General features: G+C 28.2%; 1 protein-coding gene across 4 annotated transcripts; it reads left to right on the forward strand.

The window, feature by feature from the left end:
* Positions 1 to 979: 979 nt before the first annotated feature.
* On the forward strand, positions 980 to 20,007 carry LOC122510070 (RING finger protein 121). Of its 4 annotated transcripts, XM_043624473.1 has the most exons (8): positions 980 to 1,135; positions 4,958 to 4,992; positions 15,974 to 16,115; positions 16,201 to 16,355; positions 16,447 to 16,675; positions 17,735 to 17,970; positions 18,306 to 18,422; positions 19,791 to 20,006. In XM_043624473.1, exons 1-8 carry the CDS (start codon positions 1,109 to 1,111, stop codon positions 19,813 to 19,815), a joined length of 966 nt encoding a protein of 321 aa, XP_043480408.1. In that variant the 5' UTR covers positions 980 to 1,108; the 3' UTR covers positions 19,816 to 20,006. The 4 variants fall into 4 exon arrangements, with proteins under 4 accessions (XP_043480408.1, XP_043480409.1, XP_043480410.1 ...); XM_043624474.1 differs by lacking the exon at positions 19,791 to 20,006 and having other exon boundaries at positions 18,306 to 19,099; XM_043624475.1 differs by lacking the exons at positions 980 to 1,135; positions 4,958 to 4,992 and adding an exon at positions 14,779 to 14,908 and having other exon boundaries at positions 19,791 to 20,007.
* Positions 20,008 to 20,701: the final 694 nt, after the last annotated feature.

Here is a 20,701-nt window from a genome sequence, read left to right on the forward strand (position 1 = left end):
CTCTTATTACAACGCAACGCAAAACGCTGCCATGGGACTGTGGCCTCAGGGTGCGATCCCATGTGAGCAGAATACGTCGACCGAAAGCAGAAAATCATGAGAGTGAAAAGAACAACAATATCTACCTATCTCTTTTGCACTCATGATTTTCTGCTTTCGGTCGACGTATTCTGCTCACATGGGATTGCACCCTTAGAGTACGTTCACACGACTTTTGGAAAAATCGTCTTATCTTTCTCTCTCCTATGGCAGAGGCATAAGTTTGTCTCACTTTACGTTTTCTTACTTTTCCAAAAACAGAAAATGCAGAGTGAGACAAACTTATGCCTACTATGTTTGCTCTATTTGCACTCATAGCCTAGTTACAAAACGCAAAACGCTACCATGGGACTCCAGCCTAAAGTCCAACGCACAATAGGTTCGCGAAAGTCGTTCGTGAACGAGACGCATGAGATAGACAAGGACACAAATATATCTCTGTCCTTTTCTAACTCATGCTTTGCGTTCGCGAACGACTTTCGCGGATCTATTGTGCTTAGGCCTTTAGTCCAACGCACAATTGGGATCCGAAATCATGTGAAACTGACCCACCCCTGTACCCACTTGCGTCCGACATCTTGGATTTTATCTCTTTTTTTTACATATGTTAGAGAGAGACGAAATGAAAAGACAACTACCGCAAGTGGGTCGACACCAGAGGGCCTACGCAGCTCTGCGGTTCCCAATAGGTTCGCGAAACTCGTTCGCGAACGAGTCACATGAAATAGAAAATGACACAAATATATCTCTGTCCTTTTCTATCTCATGCGTCTCGTTCGCGAACGACTTTCCATTTCACGAATCTATTGTGCGTTGGACTTAAGTGTGGAATGAGCATAACTCCGTTGTTTACGTCACGTCGTTAGGACGCTCCCTATTGGAAAATGATCCAACTTATTAACATTAAAGTCGACAAATTCTCCTTTGTCAGTGGCCACACTTGTATCGATTTATTCATTGACAAATTGATATGTCATGTTATGTATGTATATAGAACTGTTGTGTCAATTCACCTATTTTTTAACACTCGAACATTCATCAGGAGTAATAGTAATTAAAAAATATTAAAATGGATTTAAATAGCATACACAATAAGGTAATATACAATAATTTTATTATTTTTTCTTTAAATTTTATTTTTTAATAATCCATTTATTCTAATGTTTCTTTTGCAAATAACCTCAAAATTTAGAATAAATAAATAATATATACATATAGTCGTATATTAAAAAAAAATTATTTCACCAACTTTATCACATTAAGAAAATTCTAAATTTTACCTAGTTTAAAACTACGTTGTATCGAAGAATTTTTTCCTTCATTCGCAATTGGTCTAAAATATTAAGTGTTTTTTATCAGTAAAGGAAAATAAATTAGCCTAATTTAGATTGAATATACAAAAGAGTATTAATTTATTCCGATTCGTGATAAATATATGAATTGAGGGTTTTTCGGTAATCACTTAAATTCGACAAAAGTTTATCAAAATTTTAAACATCATATATTTTCATAAATGTTATCAAGGACGATTTTTAATTATTTTTAAATAAGTACAAATATTTAACGATTAGAATACTCTTTTTTTTAAACAGTATTGATGTATTTTTTATTTTGAATTATTCTTTTGTTTTTAATTTTATTTAAATAATTTACTTTTCTTTTCTAAATTATTTTATTTACCGAAAAAGTTTAATTTAAAAATCTTTTTTTAATTTTTTGTTTTTTTGTTAATTAAATGTTTTTTCTAACAGAAAATAGAAAAAATGAGTATCACATTCTTTTAACTGTATTTTAAAATTATCTTATCAAGACTAAAGTAAACCCAATCTTTTTAATATTTATTTTTTCATGTGAATTGTGTTACACAATCATTTCTTTAAAACAATTTTTAAGTATTTGTCAATACCAAAAACTTATACAAATCGATAAATTATAAGTTATAATGAGTTTAAGAGATGTTTAATATAATTTCTCATCAACCTAACCAATTTTCTTGAAACTTGATAATATTGATTTATTCATTTCAAAAAACCAAACCAAGGTGTTTATTATTGATTTTAAACAATGAAAAACGCGTTTTTTTACAAAAGTTTATTGACTTTTTTTAGAATTATAAAAATATTAATTTATGAATATTTACCATTAATAATTATTATTATTTAACTAGTTGTTAATTATTATGGTATACTAACCCCATTTCGTCCCAAATGAAATTTTTTTACAAAATTCAAAATGGCGCCTCAAAAATGGCCGCCATTTTGAATTTTAGAAAAAATTTTTTCGGCTGAATTAATAAATCCAATTAAAATTAAATAAATAAAGTAAACTAAATTCGAATTGTTTCTAGATATAAATTAGTAACCAGATTCAGTCAATACCCAAAATCCAGGGTGGTCACAAGTTTCAGTTTATCAATTTTCCTGACAACTTACTGACATTAAAATATTTTCCCTGACAAAATTCTTTTTATAGGAAAATATAAAAAGTTTACGGAAAATGAATAAAATTTATGAAATTTAATAATTTCTAAAAATTACAATTATAAAATTATAATCCTTCCTACATTTAATTATTTTCTTCAATTTTCAACTATAAACTTCATTTCAACATCAATTATTTAAAATAATTTTCTGAAAGTTCTTCTAGAATTCAATTATTTGAATACAAAAAATTAATTTTTAATAATTGTAACTGTCCATGTTCTTTCATAAGTTATTAAAATTTAATATTTTCAAAAAATTATAATAAAGAAATTCTTACAATTAATTTTTTAAATAATTTTTGAAAGATAAAGTTATTTAATTAATCATGTACAATTGAAAAATTTCCAAACAATTGAAATTTGGTAAAATCTTTCTAAATTAATTGAATTTTCAAAAAACATATTTACAAAAATAATCAAATTTAGAAAGGGCGTTTTTTATTTTGTAAGCCCGTTGATACTTGAAATAAATAAATAAATTTTTGAAGAAGTTTAATTATAATTATGACCATTATTTCTCCGAAATTTTAATAAGTTTAAAAAAATAAATTCTTACAAATTTTTATTTATTTACTTCGTTGGAAGATAATTAAATTAAAAAAAATTATGATAACATTATTTTAATGTAATTTTTCCATAATAATTGGATTTCTTAAAAGAATTTTTGTATAATTTAAAAAGACTAATTAATTTTTTTGATGAAATTTAATTAAAAATTTTGAACTTGATTTTTTTCTCCTAAATATTAAAAATAATTATAGAATGTTATTATTTTTGTAAGAAAACATAGTCAAGGTCGGCCCACCTTTTGACTTTTCTTTATAACTTTTTTTTAAAAATGAATTTGGCCAATTGAAGTATATTGTTGGAAAGTCCTGTGTAATATGAACACTTTTGATGAACAATGTAAATTGATTAGTTTTAAAATGAAAAAGTGTTAGAGATTTTTTTAACTTTAGTTTAGTTATCAAGGAAGCAACTGAGTTTCGGGCTTAATGAGACAAAGAGATTATACCACTGAATTTAAAAATATTAAACACAGTTTATTAAAAATTAACTCGTAAGTTTATTTAACATTTGAACTAATAATTAAAATAACACGCAGCATACTGCCTTTAAAGTTCTCACTTATTTAATTCACAATTCGACCGACGCTTATTACAATTTGCAAGATTTGGTTTCCGTAACGCACGACCAAACTCTTTGCACTCCAAAAGGGCTCTGCCCCGCCAAAGACTATCAAACCTACTTTTCCCTCGCTTACCATTAAGAAATCCCGCGTAAACTAAATTTCCAAATTCCGAAAAATAAACTAGAAACACCGGAAGTATAAAATATTTTAACTACGAAAATTTAAATTCTAACAAAAGTTATAAAGATTTCAAAATATATATATATATATAAATAGTTAAGGTTGTCCCTTATAGTCAAGGTCGGCCCATAATTGAAATTCAAAGGGAATTACCGTTAAAAAATAAAATAACTTTTTTAGCATTACGAAAAATGTATCCTTTATTGTTTACAACTTGTAAAGGGTTACAAATACAAAAAACAAAAAAGTAATACGTTACTGTTACAAAAAGTAACGCGTAACAGTTCAAAGTAACATAATGAAATAATGAACAAAATTTATAGGATTTAATATTATTTTTCTAATATCTATGTCAAAATGTGTGTATATGTCCTAATGTTTTGTTGTATATTAATTTAAAAAGTATCTGTCAAATTCATATTATAAATGGTGGGCCAACCTTGACAAAAAGCAGGTACCATTGCCGAATTGTTCTAACCAAAAAGGGATACGTTTCAGGGTTCGATTTTTCACTTTGTTTTTTTTCAATCATGAATCCCACAATACTTCTGCATGCTTAACTTGACGATTCCATGTTTTTTTACCATTTTTTATATGTTTATTTCACATGATGTACAAAATTTTTTTTGAGCTTCTTAATGTACCGGGTCACAAAAAACACTACTTTCGATTCTCCAAGAATTTAATGAAACAAAAAGTTAGGTGTCACTAAGACAAGCTTCTTCAAGCATGGGCATAGGTGACGCTAGTGATTTTGTCTAAAAAAAATCGCGATGGGCCAACCTTGACTATATTCCCCTATGTATTTGAATTTTCGAAAATATGTAATTGTAAATACTGAAAATATTTAATTTTAAAAAATTAGATGTTAAGTTTTATTAATTTTCATTTTTTTAATTTTATCCTGTAAATAGACACTTTTTTACGCATTCTTTAATTTTTAAAATATTAATAACATTAGCTAAGATACCCAGAAAGAAGTATTTTTTAAGTTTGAAAATTTTAAGGAGCTTCTACAATAGGCACCTAAAAAAGTGGATTTGATTCACACTTTTTTTAACGTTTGCACTAAATGTATCCTAATTTTTATGTTGACATAAAAAAAATTGTTTCTTTTGTTTCAGAACGAGACTGAGTTGACGCGGGAGGAAAAAATGAGGTAAATTTTAATAATATTTGAAATAATTCATAATTATAAATTCTTCTATTTTCAAGCCCAGAAAAATTTCAAGATAAAATTAGACTTATAACAAAGGCCAATTGAACAATCGGTCCAATTCGCCAATAGCTAAAAAGCGAATTGGTTAAGCCGTCTGTCCAATTCGCCTGCCTAATAATTTTTATATTTTTTTTCAAACAAAAGCTTTTTTTTGGTTATAAACAACCATAAAAAATATTATTTGCCTCTTAATACTTGAGAAAATACCCAAAAAGTCTTAAAAAGTTAAATAGTTTAAATTTAAGGGGTAACATCACCTAAAGCTCATAAAAAATTAAGTCTATTTTCAACTGATTATTTCTAAAAAATAGTACAGTATAATGAAACTGAGTTTTCTTTAACGTTAAACGTATGTATCAAACTTAATTTAAAACTAAATTTGTTTTTCTTTTTTTTACAAAACGGCTCCTTTATTAGAGTTCAACTGAAATTACGTTTCTCAAAATAACCTCTATGGTCGAAAGGTTTTCTCTCACTGTTTTTAACGGATTTAATTCAAATTTGGACTGTAGCTTTAAAACACCATTCTTTAGAAGAACATAGGATTTTTTTAAATTGGTTGATACGTTTCCATTTTATATAACTATTTCTTGTGTGATTCTTTTTATGAAAAATGATATTTCTGTCATCAAAGTCATGCTATTTTGCCAAAAATTAATATTTTTGAAAAATCTTATGTACTTCTCTAAAGAATGGTGTTTTAAAGCTATAGTCCAAATTTGAATTAAATCGGTTAGAAACCGTGGGAGAAATCCTTCCGGCTGTAGAGATTCTTTTGAAAAACATGACCTTTGGGTAATGTTACCCCTTAACATTTTTGTAAGGGAATTTCTGGTCAAGGATTTAAGAGGGGTACACCAGTTTGAATGTTAAAAAATGCCTTTTTCAAAAATTTTGTTCTAATAAACTATGAAACTTTTTTAAAAATACTATTTATTACCTAAAAGTACATACATAAGGCTTTAATTTTAAAAAAAACTTTTTATCAAAAACTTTCTGAGATATGAGCCATTGAAGTGACGCCTTCGGAAAAAACATGAATTCCAGTAACCAGCATTCCGCAAGTACAGTTTGTCTGAAATGCAGAAATGAAATTGATTTACATTTATTATAAGATTATCTAGTTCCCAATCGAAGGTTTTCTTTTTTAATGCAAAACTTGTTTTCCTACAGTTGAAAATCGACATTTATTTTTTAACGAAAATCATACTCTAGACTTTGACAGGTCGTCATTTTGTCAAATACTATTTTTAAAATCTTTCGTCTTGCGGAATGCTGGTCACTGGAATTCATGTTTTTTCCGAAGGCGTCACTTCAATGCTCATATTGATAAATAAGATTATTTTCTTTTTTAAATTAAAGCTTTATACTTTATTTATAATAAAGCCTAAGTACTTTTAAGTAATAAATAGTATTTTTAAAAAAGTTTCATGATTTATAAGAAAAAAATTCTTGAAAAAGGCAATTAAACCCGTTGTAAACTTTACAATGGGTGTAACCACCTTAAAAAAATCGATTTTTCTTTTTTTTTCTTTAAAATTTAAAATGTTCCTTAGTATCATAAAATTACTGTCCCAAAACATTTTCGAAAAAATATGCGAAAGAAAAAAGTTATAGCAATTTTTATAACAGTGTTTTAACTCAATGTAATACATTTAGAAAACTTTAAACACGTTTTTCTCGAAAAAACATTTTTGAAAACGGGGATAAACTTTTCTTGAAAATTACTGAACCGATTTTAAAAATCCGAAAACCATTCTATTCTTTATTTAAAAAAGTAGACAAGAAACCTCTAAAATTTTACATTTTTACCCCCTATTTTTTTCTACTGTGGTAAATTGACACAAAAACAGCATTTTTTAGATTTTTTGAGAAATGTGTGTATATAAAATGGTAAAACATTTAGAAAAATTGTTTTTGAGGTTTGTTGTCTAGAAAAAATCCTTATGAAAAGAATCCCGTTGGAATTTTTAATTTATGTAAAATAGGTTGCCCGGAAACTATTTCCCCAAATAAAAGTGATTGTTGTTTTGTTTAACAATATTATTGAAAGCCATGAAAAACTTTTTTTAAATTTAAAAGTTTAGTTTACTTTTTTAAAAAAAGTAAGAAGCATTTGGAAGCGATCTTAAATTTTGCCAAAAAAAGTTGGGACAATTGAAGGGCTACATAAAATAAGGGGACGAACGCATGGTTGAAAGGGATAATATCAGTCAGGTAGCAGCGAGCGGCTCAAGGCTCGTCACTGCTACCTGACTGGTACTATCCCTTCCAAGCCTCGCGTTCGTCCCCTTATTCTATGTAGCCCTTCAATTCAGGAATACTTCTATACAAGTTTACAGTCATCTTTTTGCATGCATAAAATGTTTCTATTTCTTAACCTTAATATATTGATATGTTTTCATTACAAATACCTACTTTATAAATTATTCTGCCTTAATACATTAATATAGTAATAATATTCCGAGGAATATTCATATCATGTACTTTAATAGATGCATTTTTACTCTTTCACAAACTTCTGTATCTACTAATAATCCAATTACTACGCACGAAAAAAATTTATTATTATCGATATATTACTATATAATGCGTTAAAAAATTAAGCAGGAGCTATTTTTATAAAATTTTTATAAATGCAAACACCGTATTATTCCTGTTGAAATATTCTTAACTGATTAATAACATTTTTGCAAAGGAAAAATAAGAAACATAATTGAAATGAAACAGAATTATAATTTGAACAACATATTTACATATATATATTAGGGTGGTTCTTATTTAGGCGATGTTTCCAAATCTTCGGTCTCACCCCAAAAAATTAATTAAGGTATAAAAAAAAAAATTTTCCTGAAAGTTTGAAGCAAATCGATCAATATTAACACGTGCCTTTAGTCGACTGAAATTTTAAATGGAAAATACATGTAATTTTTCCTAGAAAACACAAAAGAAAATTTCTAGCTTATACAAATTTATTTAAAATTCTCTATCTTTGGGTTCTTTTAGTACATAATAAGAGGTAAAACTTTCAATTTTTCCAAATTTTTTTGAAAGTATTTTCTTCATTTAGAAGCTTGATGAATATGCCGCTATCACAGTAAACAGGACCATATATTAACACTTAGATGCATACATTTATTTATTCATTTAAATTTGACGAAACTCGGTACTCGGGGGGTTTATCGGGTCACTGATTACGAAACAAAGGTCATTTTAAAAAAATTCAATATGGTGGATCTAATATGGCGGACATAAAAAATAAAAAGTCGTTCAATTGGACTGAAACTTGGTACTCGGGGGTTTCTGGGGTCGCTGATTACGAATCCGGGGTTAGTTTTAAAAAATTCAAAATGGCGGATCCAATATGGCGGACATAAAAAATAAAAAGTCGTTTAATTGAACTGAAACTCGGTACTCGGAGGATTTAGGGGTCGCTGATTACGAATCATTTTGAAAAAGATCATTTTGAAAAAATTCGAAATGTCGGAGCCAAAATCGCGGATATACTTACTCGTTATTTGCGTTTCTAAGATTTTAAATCGATAATTTTGCAATGCCATAGAAGGCTGAGTATCTCTGCCTTTCAGAAGAGAGAAAATATTTTCTGGAATTTCATATAAATAGTTAATATGTGCCAAAAAAAACACACTACAAACAAATAAAAAAGCAAAAAAATTAAGAAACGAAAAAAAGTTTTTAAAAAACAAAAAAATTAGCTCCGCCAATTTGAATTTTTTCAAATTGACCTTTTTCAAAATGATTCGTAATCAGCGACGCCAAGAACCTTCGAGTACGGAGTTTCAGTTCAATTGAACGACTTTCTATTTTTTATGTCCGCCATATTGGATCCGCCATTTTGAATTTTTTCAAAATGACCTCCGATTCGTAATCAGCGACCCGACAAACCCCCCGAGTACCGAGTTTCGTCAAATTTAAATAAATAAATAAATGTATTAACACGTGCAGGCAATAAGAAGAATTAGACGTTTAGCTTAAGGGGGAGTCTGGTCAAACCGAAGGTTTTTTTCGAAGTGTTTTTTCTAATGACATAATAACTAAAATTTTTTTATATAAAAGGGAACATATTCAGAAGAAAATTTATGCAAAAAGAATTTATTTTAAATATCAATATACACTACCGTTGGAAATTATCGGTACGGCTCCACGCGCATGGCCCAAGAACATACCAATTCTTAAGGGGATGTCAAAGTCTTCTTCTTCTTAAATGACTTGTGGCATTGCCGACTGTCAGAACTCTAAAAATATAAGAAAAAGAGAAAATCAAGTTGGTAGTTGAAAATGTATGTAGATCCATGTTGCGTGATTGAATATGATGAACCAGAGGGCAGACCAGTTGTGCTGGTGGTAGACATTTTCAGCTTCGTTCGCAATCATTTGAAGTCCAATTTTGATATAAGTCGTTTAAGGAGGGAGATTTGAAAGAAATCAAGCTGTATTAAGGAAAGCTTTACTTTAAATACAATAACGATTGTGAGTTAGAAAGCCAGCCAATTCTCTGACCACTAGTTCATTTGGAGAGAATACCAGTTGGTTGATCTCAGCTTGTCCAGGATCAGAACCCGGAAATCTCCTCTCCAAAAATGTCCTCATATGCGGGGACCATAAAAGTTCCCGGTCAAGAAGGATCCCCAAGTGTTTCATCGTAGATTCGCAGGGGATCATTGAATTCCCTATCTTTATCTGTATATCATTAAATTTGGTTCTCGATCGCGAGAAGATACAACAAATTGTTTTCTGGGGTGCAATGTCCATACCCAGAGTTTGCAGCCAGTTTAATAATAAGCTTTCTAAGGCAGCGGACAGATCTTGACCCAAATTACGAGTTGAATCAAACTTGCAGGTCGTCAGCGTACATAGCTGCTCTGACATTATGAGGGAGGTATTGTTCTAGATCTCGAAGATAAAAGTTGAAGAGTAGAGGAGATAATACACCCCCCTGTGGAACACCCACTCCGCAAGTCTGAATTCAAGAAAATGCCGGTAAAAAATATTAAAATTATTGTATCTTTCTTGTATCTGCCTATAATGTAATGATTCTTTTTGTCCCTAATTACGGATTAAATGTTCTTTGAAATCCCACAGGTTTAATTAAAAAAATTTTAAATTTAACAAAATGGCGGCTATTTTTCGAAAAAAAATTAAAATCAAGTTTTCTCATAAACCCCAGCGTTTTTTTCCTCTCGATTTTTTTATTACTTTCTGGAAGTCTAAAGATTATTTTCCAACAGAATTTATCGGGGTCCCGCGACTTAAAGATGAATAAAAAACTTTTTTGTTTTTTCAAAAATGAAAATTCGGAGTTTTTTCGCTTCCTTTACAATATACAACAAAATTTCGAAAAGAAACAACGTTCGTCTTGAAAAATTAAGTAAATCTTTATTACAACTGACATTTTCACTTTTCAGAGAATTTAAATTATTAACTGTAACACGCATTAACCCATTATCGCCTGCAACCTCTGAAACTTTGTGTTTAATTTATTTAAAATATAATTCGTAATAGAACTTAGTATTTATATATGTTTTTGAGGTCGCTCATTACGATAATCGAAGTTTCAAAATACAAAATGGCGGATTTATTATGTCGGACAAGAATTTAAAAAATTTGTTCGATTCACTTGAAAATTGTTACTTAGGGGTTTTTAGGTCACTGATCAGGAATCTGCAATTGGATTTTCAAAATACAAAATTAATTTATAGTAAATTAATAATAAAATAAAAGTTATAATAATAATATAAAATATATATAATACATATAATAATAATAATAATTCCTTTTAAATTTTTCAGACTTTTTTATTTTTCTTATTACCGAGAGCACTTTTGGCAATTTTTTAAATTGCTTAGGCATTAGGCTATTTGTCTGATTGAATCCAGGCAAATAGAAAAATATGCGTTTCTTACGCGTCATTAAGGTGTAGTTGCCACCATTTAGCTTAATGTTTAAGAATTAAGCTAAACGTCTAATTCTCCTTATTGCCTGCGACATATATAATACCCATAAAGTGTTTAGCAAAGTTGGTAAAATTGATCCCCCTACCCTCTCGAGTTGGATATTTACAGAAGTAAATGAAGTAATAAATTAAACTCAAAAAGATTTCTCCTACAATGTTTTGCCCTTTCTTTGCATCATACAGTAATCTCAGTTAGACCTCCAGATCAAAACTTTTTTGTGAAGCTCTGTAATAAATTCCCGTTTTTTGTTTTTATGCGAATGTTTCAATAGTATTTTAAAATATTAAAAATAAAGTTTTTTTTAAATATGTGTATGAATTTTATTTTTCGAATATTTTGAAAGAGAACATTAAATTCTTATTAAAAAATATAAGTTTTTTTTTAGATTTTATGTTAAATTTACGAAACATGATTTTTATCACATTTTAAGTATCTTAGGCACAGTTTAATATTGCTTAATTAAAAAAACATGGGTAATTTTTTTGATGAGATATCAAGTTTGGAAATAGCTCATAAACTTATGCTTATTTTTCGGTAATTTTGATATTTTAATTCAAGTATCTAAGATAAATTAAGTGATACAGTATTGTGAAGAAGTTCAATAGTGATGACTTCTGTGACCACCTAAGCCAGGTAGGACTCTTGATTAACTTTTAGGATTTGTCTTATCTTCAAAAATTCAAATTTTTGTCGTGCGTAGAGTTTTGATATCACTGTAAAGAAAAGTCTTAATTACTTATAACTGAAATGCATTCTTGCTTAAATTCTTCCTATTTTTAGGTATTATATTTAATACCAAAAAATAGGACTTAAAATTCGGTTACTTATATTAGTAGCCGAATTTTAAGTCTAAATATCAGTTTCTGTAACTGAAATTGATTCATATCTTTGGCTAAAGTAAGTTCTTTGAACCATAATCAGGCGTAAAATAATACTTACTTTTTACAGTGATATAAAAAAATAATGTTTGATGTTGCATATGTATTTTACTATTACAGAGTACATTTAATATTTTCAAATAGTTTGACTGTTTTGGGATATTATAGAAATGAAAGTTACTGTTTTATTTTTTGAAAAGGTGATTTTTCAACTAATTTGAAACATTTTTTTAATTGATTGCATCTTCTAACATTTTTTACTTTTTTCTATCTTGGTTTGATATTGTTAAAAAATACTTCTAAATTTGGATAAAGAAAAACCTTTTTTGAACTGCATATACAGTGCAGGCCAGTAGGATTTGCCCACCCTACTGTAAATCAAGAGATTACAAAAGGTTATTTATTTTAATTTCTAGTAAAGATAGAAAGTTGGTTAAGGTCTCATTTCAAAGCGAATATTTTTTACTTTCCTAATATCAAAATAATAAATTTAAAAAACAAGTTCTTCATTGTTTAAATGCAATTAGCAATAAAAAAAATTTTCAATTTAAAAAAAAAAATTTAGTTTTTTAACTGGTTTCAATCATTAATTAACTTTTAATTGAGGTTGGCGGAATTAGCCCTTAGTCTTATATCATTATGGCTATTAAAAAGCGATTAACATTCCTTAATAACTGGAATCAACCAACAACCTCTATTTAGATTCCTGCACGGAAGAAATCTACACTTTATATCAAAACATCATTTATATGTACTTCTTTGTTCGTTTTGGTATTATTGCTGCAGACTCCGTCCTATTCTAGAGCAGCCGTAATTTTGGGCACTACAGTCCTTGGTCTGATAGTACCAAAAACGAACGAAAGAGTATATTCAAAAGAAGTATAGATGATTTGCTAGAAAAGGATGATTATTTTCTCTGCATCTGCATGATCATTCAGAAATTAATGCAAATGAAACATCCAACAAAGTACCAAAGAACGCAATCACCAACCGAGTTCCTCTAAACATATCTTTTCCATTTTCTACCTTTTTCTGTATCATTTGAGCAAATTCGTATTTAAAGGTGTAGGTAAAAAAGAGAATTAAATGTATAAAATATTTCTATTAACCTGGAAGGAAGTCTTGATTTGTGAACTTCGCAAGTAATAGATTAAGAACTGTTTCACTTTATATCACGCCAGCCGATCTATACTCTCATGTATTAATAGTTATAGGTAGAAAAAATAATTAATAAATCAATTGCCAATATTGTCCCAATATTGAACAAGATTTTGATCACATCTTTTGGACTTGTTCCAAATTCGACGTATTTCGTGCAGCACAATGCTAATGTTAACTAAATTTAAACCATTACACAATTAGGATAAAAACTGTTGAAATGAACGATCACTCCGAGTTAATGTAAATAAGAATTTTTATTTATGTCTCAACAGCATATCTATCCTTTTTACAAATGTAATGATATGCTTTTTTATCTGCTAGGAATTCGCTCGCTGGATGGAGTCAGGGTTTCCTTAAATATTATTTAAATAATTAATTATCAATAGTTATTGAGGCTAAGCGCCATCTATCGAGCTTACTATTATTCAAAAACTATAACGTTGTATCTGTGATTTTGAGAAGAGTTGTAGTCAGTAAAGAGAAGAGAATTAAACCTTCGAAAGAAATGTATATTATAATAATACAATACAAACTAATAAATATTTAGAATTAACAATAATATTATAGAAAAATAATAACAACAAATAAAGTACAACGATGATAAAATAATAATGATCGAGAATATAATCGAGAAATAATACTCATTAACAATATAATTCCATAACACAAGTAAATGAGCATTTGCAAATGACAAATAAAATAATCATGAACGTGAGTAATTAACATTTGATGATTCGTTGTTCGTTAAATAAGGAAACACAACGGCGATTTCTTATCCAGGTAGCACCCTGAGATATGAATTTATCTCTGTGGCATAGACTCTGGTGTAAGAGTAGCACCTTTATACACCTGGGATGCAGAGCAAGGATGTTAGGAAATATCCGTCTGATCAGTATCAACTTGAGTGAATGCCTCGATGTATTTCGAAGAGTGAGTTCGTAGTCCATAAGAAAAACTTTAAAAATCAATTAACAAAATAGTTCTTTAAAAAATCAATTACCAAAAAATTAGCAAAGCAGAAAATAAAGTTGTTCTAAAAGGGATCTGCCAAGGTAAATCAAAATAGATAAATTACAAATATATCTTTTCGTTAAAGTGAATGTAGTAATAATTTTGTATTTGTATGTCATCTTTTTTATTAGTAGAATTGTTTTGTAAACTAGTAAGAATCATCTCAAACATTAGACGTTGTTTGTAATTGCCTGAAATGCCTGAATTTTTGGTTTTGACGGGAACAGATAAGAAAGCAGAGTGTTTTGTAAAGTTTTGGAACGTATGGTAAGAACATTTCTGTCAGTATATTGTAGAAATTATTGTTTTTTGTAAGTTTGAGTTTATGTGACGAATACGTTTATAAAGCGTAAAAATAAATTCTCATTTACATTGAGTCGGACTGAGCATTCATTTCAACAATTTTTTTTACCTATTAATGCGATTTAGTGATAGAATCGACCTTAAACTGTACATAATTACTTTAAAGAAGTGGCACAACATAAAGTAAATAAAATTTTCTATAGCTTATAGAAACTCACTAGTTGCTAGCAATAGATTCATAGAATTCGTATCCGCACTTTGTTGAGAATTTTCTCTATACCACTTTACGTGTGTTTTACTGAAAGATTTGTTTTTTCTACTAGTTTAAATTATTTACTGTAACAATTGATCATTTACAAATAAATACTACGATTCTAAATGTATGATTTTTATTTTAGATACCTGCGTGATGGCCTTGGATTTGTTAACTCAAGTTTACATCTTCTGTCAGCATTAATCAAAAACCATTCCAATTTTCTAGAAATTTATAATTCAGTTATAACTATAAATAATGTAAGTTTTGACAAGGTATGTTATAAAAATTTTGTAATGAATAAAGATTTCTACACTAAAATTTGTTTAATATATTTATTTATATTTTTTCCGAATATTAAGATAATTGTATACATTAAAATATCCAGATAACCTAATTTATAATTTTATTTTGTGTCATTGATATTATTATGTAAATCTATTAAAAAATCAATTTGGCAGAACCCCTTTGTATTGGAAGTAGGTAATTTACAAATGCGTTTTTTAATGTTTTAACGAAATGTTATTAACTTTAATTTACTAAATAGCAAAGATTGATATCTTGGCAACTTTGTTACTCGAAATCCCCATAATATTTTAGAAAATTTTTTTTTTTTGGAATTGAGACAAGATTCAAGCGAATTAGATGATTTTTGTAAAAATTGTTCGCCACATTAGATCCGCCATTTTGAATTTTAAAGTCAATGCTAAATTCGTAATCAGCGATCATAAAAACCCCCAAGAAACAAGTTTCAAGAAATTTCGATGAATTTTCAAAATTAGTTATTCTTTTCAAATTACGATCAATGTTTCCCAAACGGTAAACATTCGTTTAAAAAAAGTATAACTTGTGACCATCATTTTTAAATACCTTTCTTGCTCCAACATCCTTAAAGTTAAAAATATGTACTCACCTCTTTTTCCATTTGTTTTTAGAGACTATCCAATTGAGGCTCCAGATTTTAAGAGGGCACATGCAACATTGACTATAAAAAAAATATGTGCCTTTTTAAGATCCGGAGTTGCAAGCTTGCGATAAATTTGCAAGTCAGTTGGGTATGAGAAAAATGTAAGTGGCTTAGTAGAAAAGGAGATGGGGTGCAAAGCCGAATTGTATTGGTGGTAGAAAATTTTCAGCTGCAATATAACGACTATTTCTAAATAGCTTGAATGCTGAATTTTAAAAATTACTATCAATATGATTGGAAACTTTTAATTGTGCAAAATATGATAATCCATTTATCATTTCACATATTATAGAAATAAAGACCGATATGTAATTAAATTATATTTACATACCTAAATATTAAATTTGTATGTAATATACGTTTATTTTTATAGACTGGAACATATAAAGATGCACGAATTGCATCGAGGTCACGAAGCAATGCATGCAGAGATGTTATTTATATTATTGGTAACTTTAATAGTAGCCCAAATTGCACTAGTTGAATGGAAGAAAAGGCACTGCAGATCATATCAGGTGCTTATTAATAACAACTTATTTATCAACTCACCTTATATTTAAAATTTAGATTAATTAAATTAACACTTATTTGTTATTTTAGTTAGTTACATTAGTAGCCATGTGGATTATACCATTAGGAATTTGTATACAAAATCTTTGGTGGAGGTTCATTTTTGTATGGCTAGTATTTTCGTGCATAACTGGTCTTATTATGAGGAAAGCTTTACAGCATCCATTGCAGGGGAACACTCCAAGGTTTAATATATTTCATTACTTTGCTTAATTATCTATTCATAATTACTAATTGCAACATATTTATGTTTGTATAACTATTAATATTTTTCAGATTGGTATACAAGTGGTTCTATTTTATATACAAACTTAGTTACGGTTTCGGTATCGTTGGTTATTTTGCAATGCTTGCAGCTTTCTTTGGTTTAAATTATATTTTCAACATGAAACCACAAGTTTGGATGGATTTTGCTTTACTGTGTTTATTTTATGGACTATATTTTGGAGTATTGGGAAGAGATGTTGCTGAAATATGTGCTGATAAAATGGCATCTCATATAGGGGTAAGTTAGTGTGTAATCTCTCAACTTGAAATTAGAACTCTCAATTTTCTAAAGTTTACAAAACGTAGACTTTGGGAGAATGTGAGTAGTATGTGCACACAAGAGGCACGTTACAAACAAACTATTTCTTCCTTCAACTTGGTGAATGTATTTAAATCTTTGTAGTCATTTTTAATTATAATTAATCGCTATATTCACAGCGATTAATTACTCTAGGGGGCTACCATGTGGAACCAAAAATTGATAGTTTCGCTCTTGTTATACTAAAAAATTGTCTCCTAAGCCATGTATTTTTCAAAAACCATTGTTTGTATGAACACTTGTTTGACTCATCCATGAGATCGCACGTGGAACCTGTTCTATTATTACACGTGTTATTTTTTATTACATTTTTGTTAATTATCAATTTTTAATTTGTTATTTTTAATTATAATTTGTTATGTTATTTGTTAATTATTTATAGTTATTACCCCGGGAGATTCGCGAAACTACCTTTCCCTAAATATGCCTTTAAGATACAAAAAAATTCTTGCTCAACTCAGACTACTAAATAAATATGTTTGTAGAGCTTACTTTGATAAAAAGAAAATAGTATTAAATCAGGAATCCTTTTGTGAATCGTGCTAACTGGAAAACGAGAACTTATTCCATATTTAGAGTGACTGTCCAGCGTGCAATCACTTGCTGAGCGATTATGTGGATTATAGCGGCAATAGAAATACTCCCTTTGAGAGATGAATGTCTCTTTTCGACTCCCATGATTGTTCCCAAATAAAAAAATTTCTAAATACCCTCATTCGAATTTTTACAGAACGTATATTTGTTATTTTTTATTCTACTTTGTTACAAAATATACTTTCTGAGGCGTATGATTATTCCCCAACTGTCATTTGGCCGAAGTGTCATTTTACCGAACTGTCATTTTAACGAAACGTTTTTTAATCGAAAATAACTATTTTATGATAGAAATAGTGGAAATCTTAAAAGCATAAAGAGTTCTTCCCTTTTATTTCTACTTGATTAATTTAAAAAATTAACATTTTGTACTATATTTTTCAGTATTATACACCAGGAAAAATGCCAACTAGAACGTTAGACAAACATGTGTGTGCTGTGTGTGGAAACAAACTTCTAGTTTCTGAAAACGAAGAAGGAGTTATAGAAAACACTTATAAACTTAGTTGTGAACACGAATTTCACGAGTTTTGCATCCGAGGTTGGTGCATTGTAGGAAAGAAACAAATTTGTCCTTACTGCAAAGAAAAAGTTGATCTCAAGAAAATGTTTTGCAATCCGTATCCTTTTAAAAAATTGATTTGATTAATTTGATTAATTTCAAAAAAAGTTAAAAAATCTTATTTGGTTCGCGAGATATCATTATAAATGTCAGAGCATGTTTTCGGACAAATGCATTAAATTAAACAATTTTGTACTGTTTTTGATTGAAAATGCTTCGGCGTTTATAATGATATCTATAAAATTATTCTTTTATTATCTACAAATATCATTATAAGCATCCACTATTGATAAACAAAATCTCTTCTTTATTCTTTGTCATATCACTACAACTATTAAGTTTATTTTATTTTCCATGCACTTTCAATTGTATTTTCTTAATAAAAATATACAGATGGGAACGACCACACGTTCTTTATGGCCAGTTATTAGATTGGATCAGGTGGTTGGTTGCATGGCAGCCATTAATTTTGTTCCTAGTACGTGGTATCAATTGGGCCTTGGGCCTTGAGTAAGTAAAATTGTTTTGATATGCATCAATGTATCATCAAATCACCGCACGATTCTCTTTTCTACTTTTGAAAAGCATTGAGATAATTGAAAAACGACGGTACATGTATTAAATTTATAATTTTGCGTTATGCAGTAATACTTACCATTTACATGAAAAATAAAATTATCTTTTAGTGGCCTTCGTAAAAACATTTCAAAAACATTCACATGTTTCAAGGGAACTTTCTGGGTAAAAAAAACCATTCCAATCTTTATTTAAAAAACTAGACAACAAACCTCTAAAATTTCACATTGACCCAGAAATACAGCATTTTTTCGATTTTCTGAAAAAAATGTGTATAAAAAATTGTAAAACATTAAAAAAATAGTTTTTAAGGTTTCTTTTCTGGAAAAAAAACCTCATGAAGAGAAATCCGTTTTGATTTTTAATCTATGTAAAACAGGTAAAGTAAAACTTTTAAAAAGTGTATTTTTTACAAATTCTGCACCAGAAGGTCCCCTTAAATGGCTTTTTATCGAAAACTGAACTTGTGTTGAAAACTTCGAAATATTAACTTTAATGTAAACTGATAAAATGCAAATTACTATATATTAATATGTACGTTTACATTTTTAAAATATAAATAGATTTTCCTATTTAAAAATTTTATGTAAATAAACAGTTTTTTATCTGTATATAACAGCGTTAATTTATTTAGGCTTTTTCACTCCAAACAAAATTAATATTACATTTTAGCAGCTGCTGCTAGAATGGTCTGAAATACATGATTTGTAGCTTTCGAGTGAGAATCTTTTTCTGAACCACACCCTTTTCTTATAGTTTTTCTCTTGTTTGAAATATTCATATATTATTTTAATACATTCTACCAAAGACAAAATTACTTTCAAACCTTAATTTTTAATTATTTAAATAAACAAATAAACAAGTTTACTTATAAATTTTATTCAATGTCTAAAAACATGAGATACGTATTTTCTCTTTTTTATTTTTTTCAATATGCTGCGGAGCTCGGGATGATTACCATTGAAATCTTTGAATGTACGTATGTTTGTTTTTGTGTAGAAGGCACTTTCTTTTAAACAGAATAAATTGAAAACGTTTTAGCAATTAAATTTGATAGATTCATTTATATCATTAAAATGACAATAGAGACAATGATTTCTAGAGATACCCAGAGAAAATTAGTTTCTGAAAAATTTTGTTGTATTATAAAATTTATTTCTTTTTTCAAATAAAAATTAATGTAAAATAAAATTTGATTCCTTACATAAAACAAACTGATTATCTTTTATGTATCTATTTTGAATATTGTGCCTAAAATTTATATTAACAATAAATTACAAGATATTTTTGAAATTTTTTCAGATCTGAGCGTCTGTCAACAAGTTAAGCTGCAGAAATCATGTCAGCATTTTCTTAGCCTTATAAATAAATTTACGTTATATAATGAATTTGTTGTGAAATAAATATTTAATAAATGTTTTCTTGTATATAATTAATAAGAAAGAAGAATTCTATATTAATGTTTATTAATACTACTGCAAAACCAATTTTAAATAAAGCACGTTTATTAAATCTTTCAATTTAAAAAGAAACTTAGTTGTTTACAACAATCTTGTCAAATATAAAACCTAAAATTCTAATTATAATTATATCTAGAATAAATATGTTATTAAAAATGAAAAGTTTTTATTCTTACTTATTAACTAATAGATTATTACAACTATTATTCGATATTTGCAGTCCTTAGAACAATAATTGCAAACTTTTATTTTGCACTATAATTTTAAATAATTATTTTATAGAATACAGTCTTCTCTAAAGATTTTCAATACAGTAAGTTCGGTCTCTGTTAGTTATAAAATTAAATATTATATAATATTTAGTAAATTTTTTTGAAATTATGGTGTCAGCCTAAAACAGTGGAAGAAATTCAGGGTGTACGCTGTATCTCGCAACAGAACCATTTAAAACAAAAAAATCGAAATACATTTGTTAAAGGAAACATTTCTAAGGGTAATCCTGGGAGGATAATTATTTTTTATTTTTATGCAGCACTTTGAAGCCAAAAAAACCATTTTCTTTTTAAAACATCGGCAAATTTGTTATTGTAAAATTAATACTTTTTTCGTTTTTAAAAAAATCTCCCAGTAATGAAGTACTGTACCAAATTTCATACGAAATTTTTAAACTTTAAAACGCAATTTAAAAAATTTAGCAATAGATATTTCTTATGGCTCAGGAATCGTTTTTTCAAAGTGGGTAGCCAAAAATAT

The sequence above is a fragment of the Leptopilina heterotoma genome, unplaced genomic scaffold, assembly GCF_015476425.1.
Source record: "Leptopilina heterotoma isolate Lh14 unplaced genomic scaffold, ASM1547642v1 Lhet_66, whole genome shotgun sequence".
Taxonomy (NCBI): Eukaryota; Metazoa; Arthropoda; class Insecta; order Hymenoptera; family Figitidae; genus Leptopilina; species Leptopilina heterotoma.

Coding starts and splice junctions, on each gene's coding strand:
- LOC122510070 (XM_043624473.1), top strand. CDS start 1,109: ATGGATTTAAATAGCATACACAATAAG. Junction 16,116..16,200: donor GGCACTGCAGATCATATCAG/GTGCTTATTAAT, acceptor TTGTTATTTTAG/TTAGTTACATTAGTAGCCAT. Junction 17,971..18,305: donor AAGAAAATGTTTTGCAATCC/GTATCCTTTTAA, acceptor AAAAATATACAG/ATGGGAACGACCACACGTTC.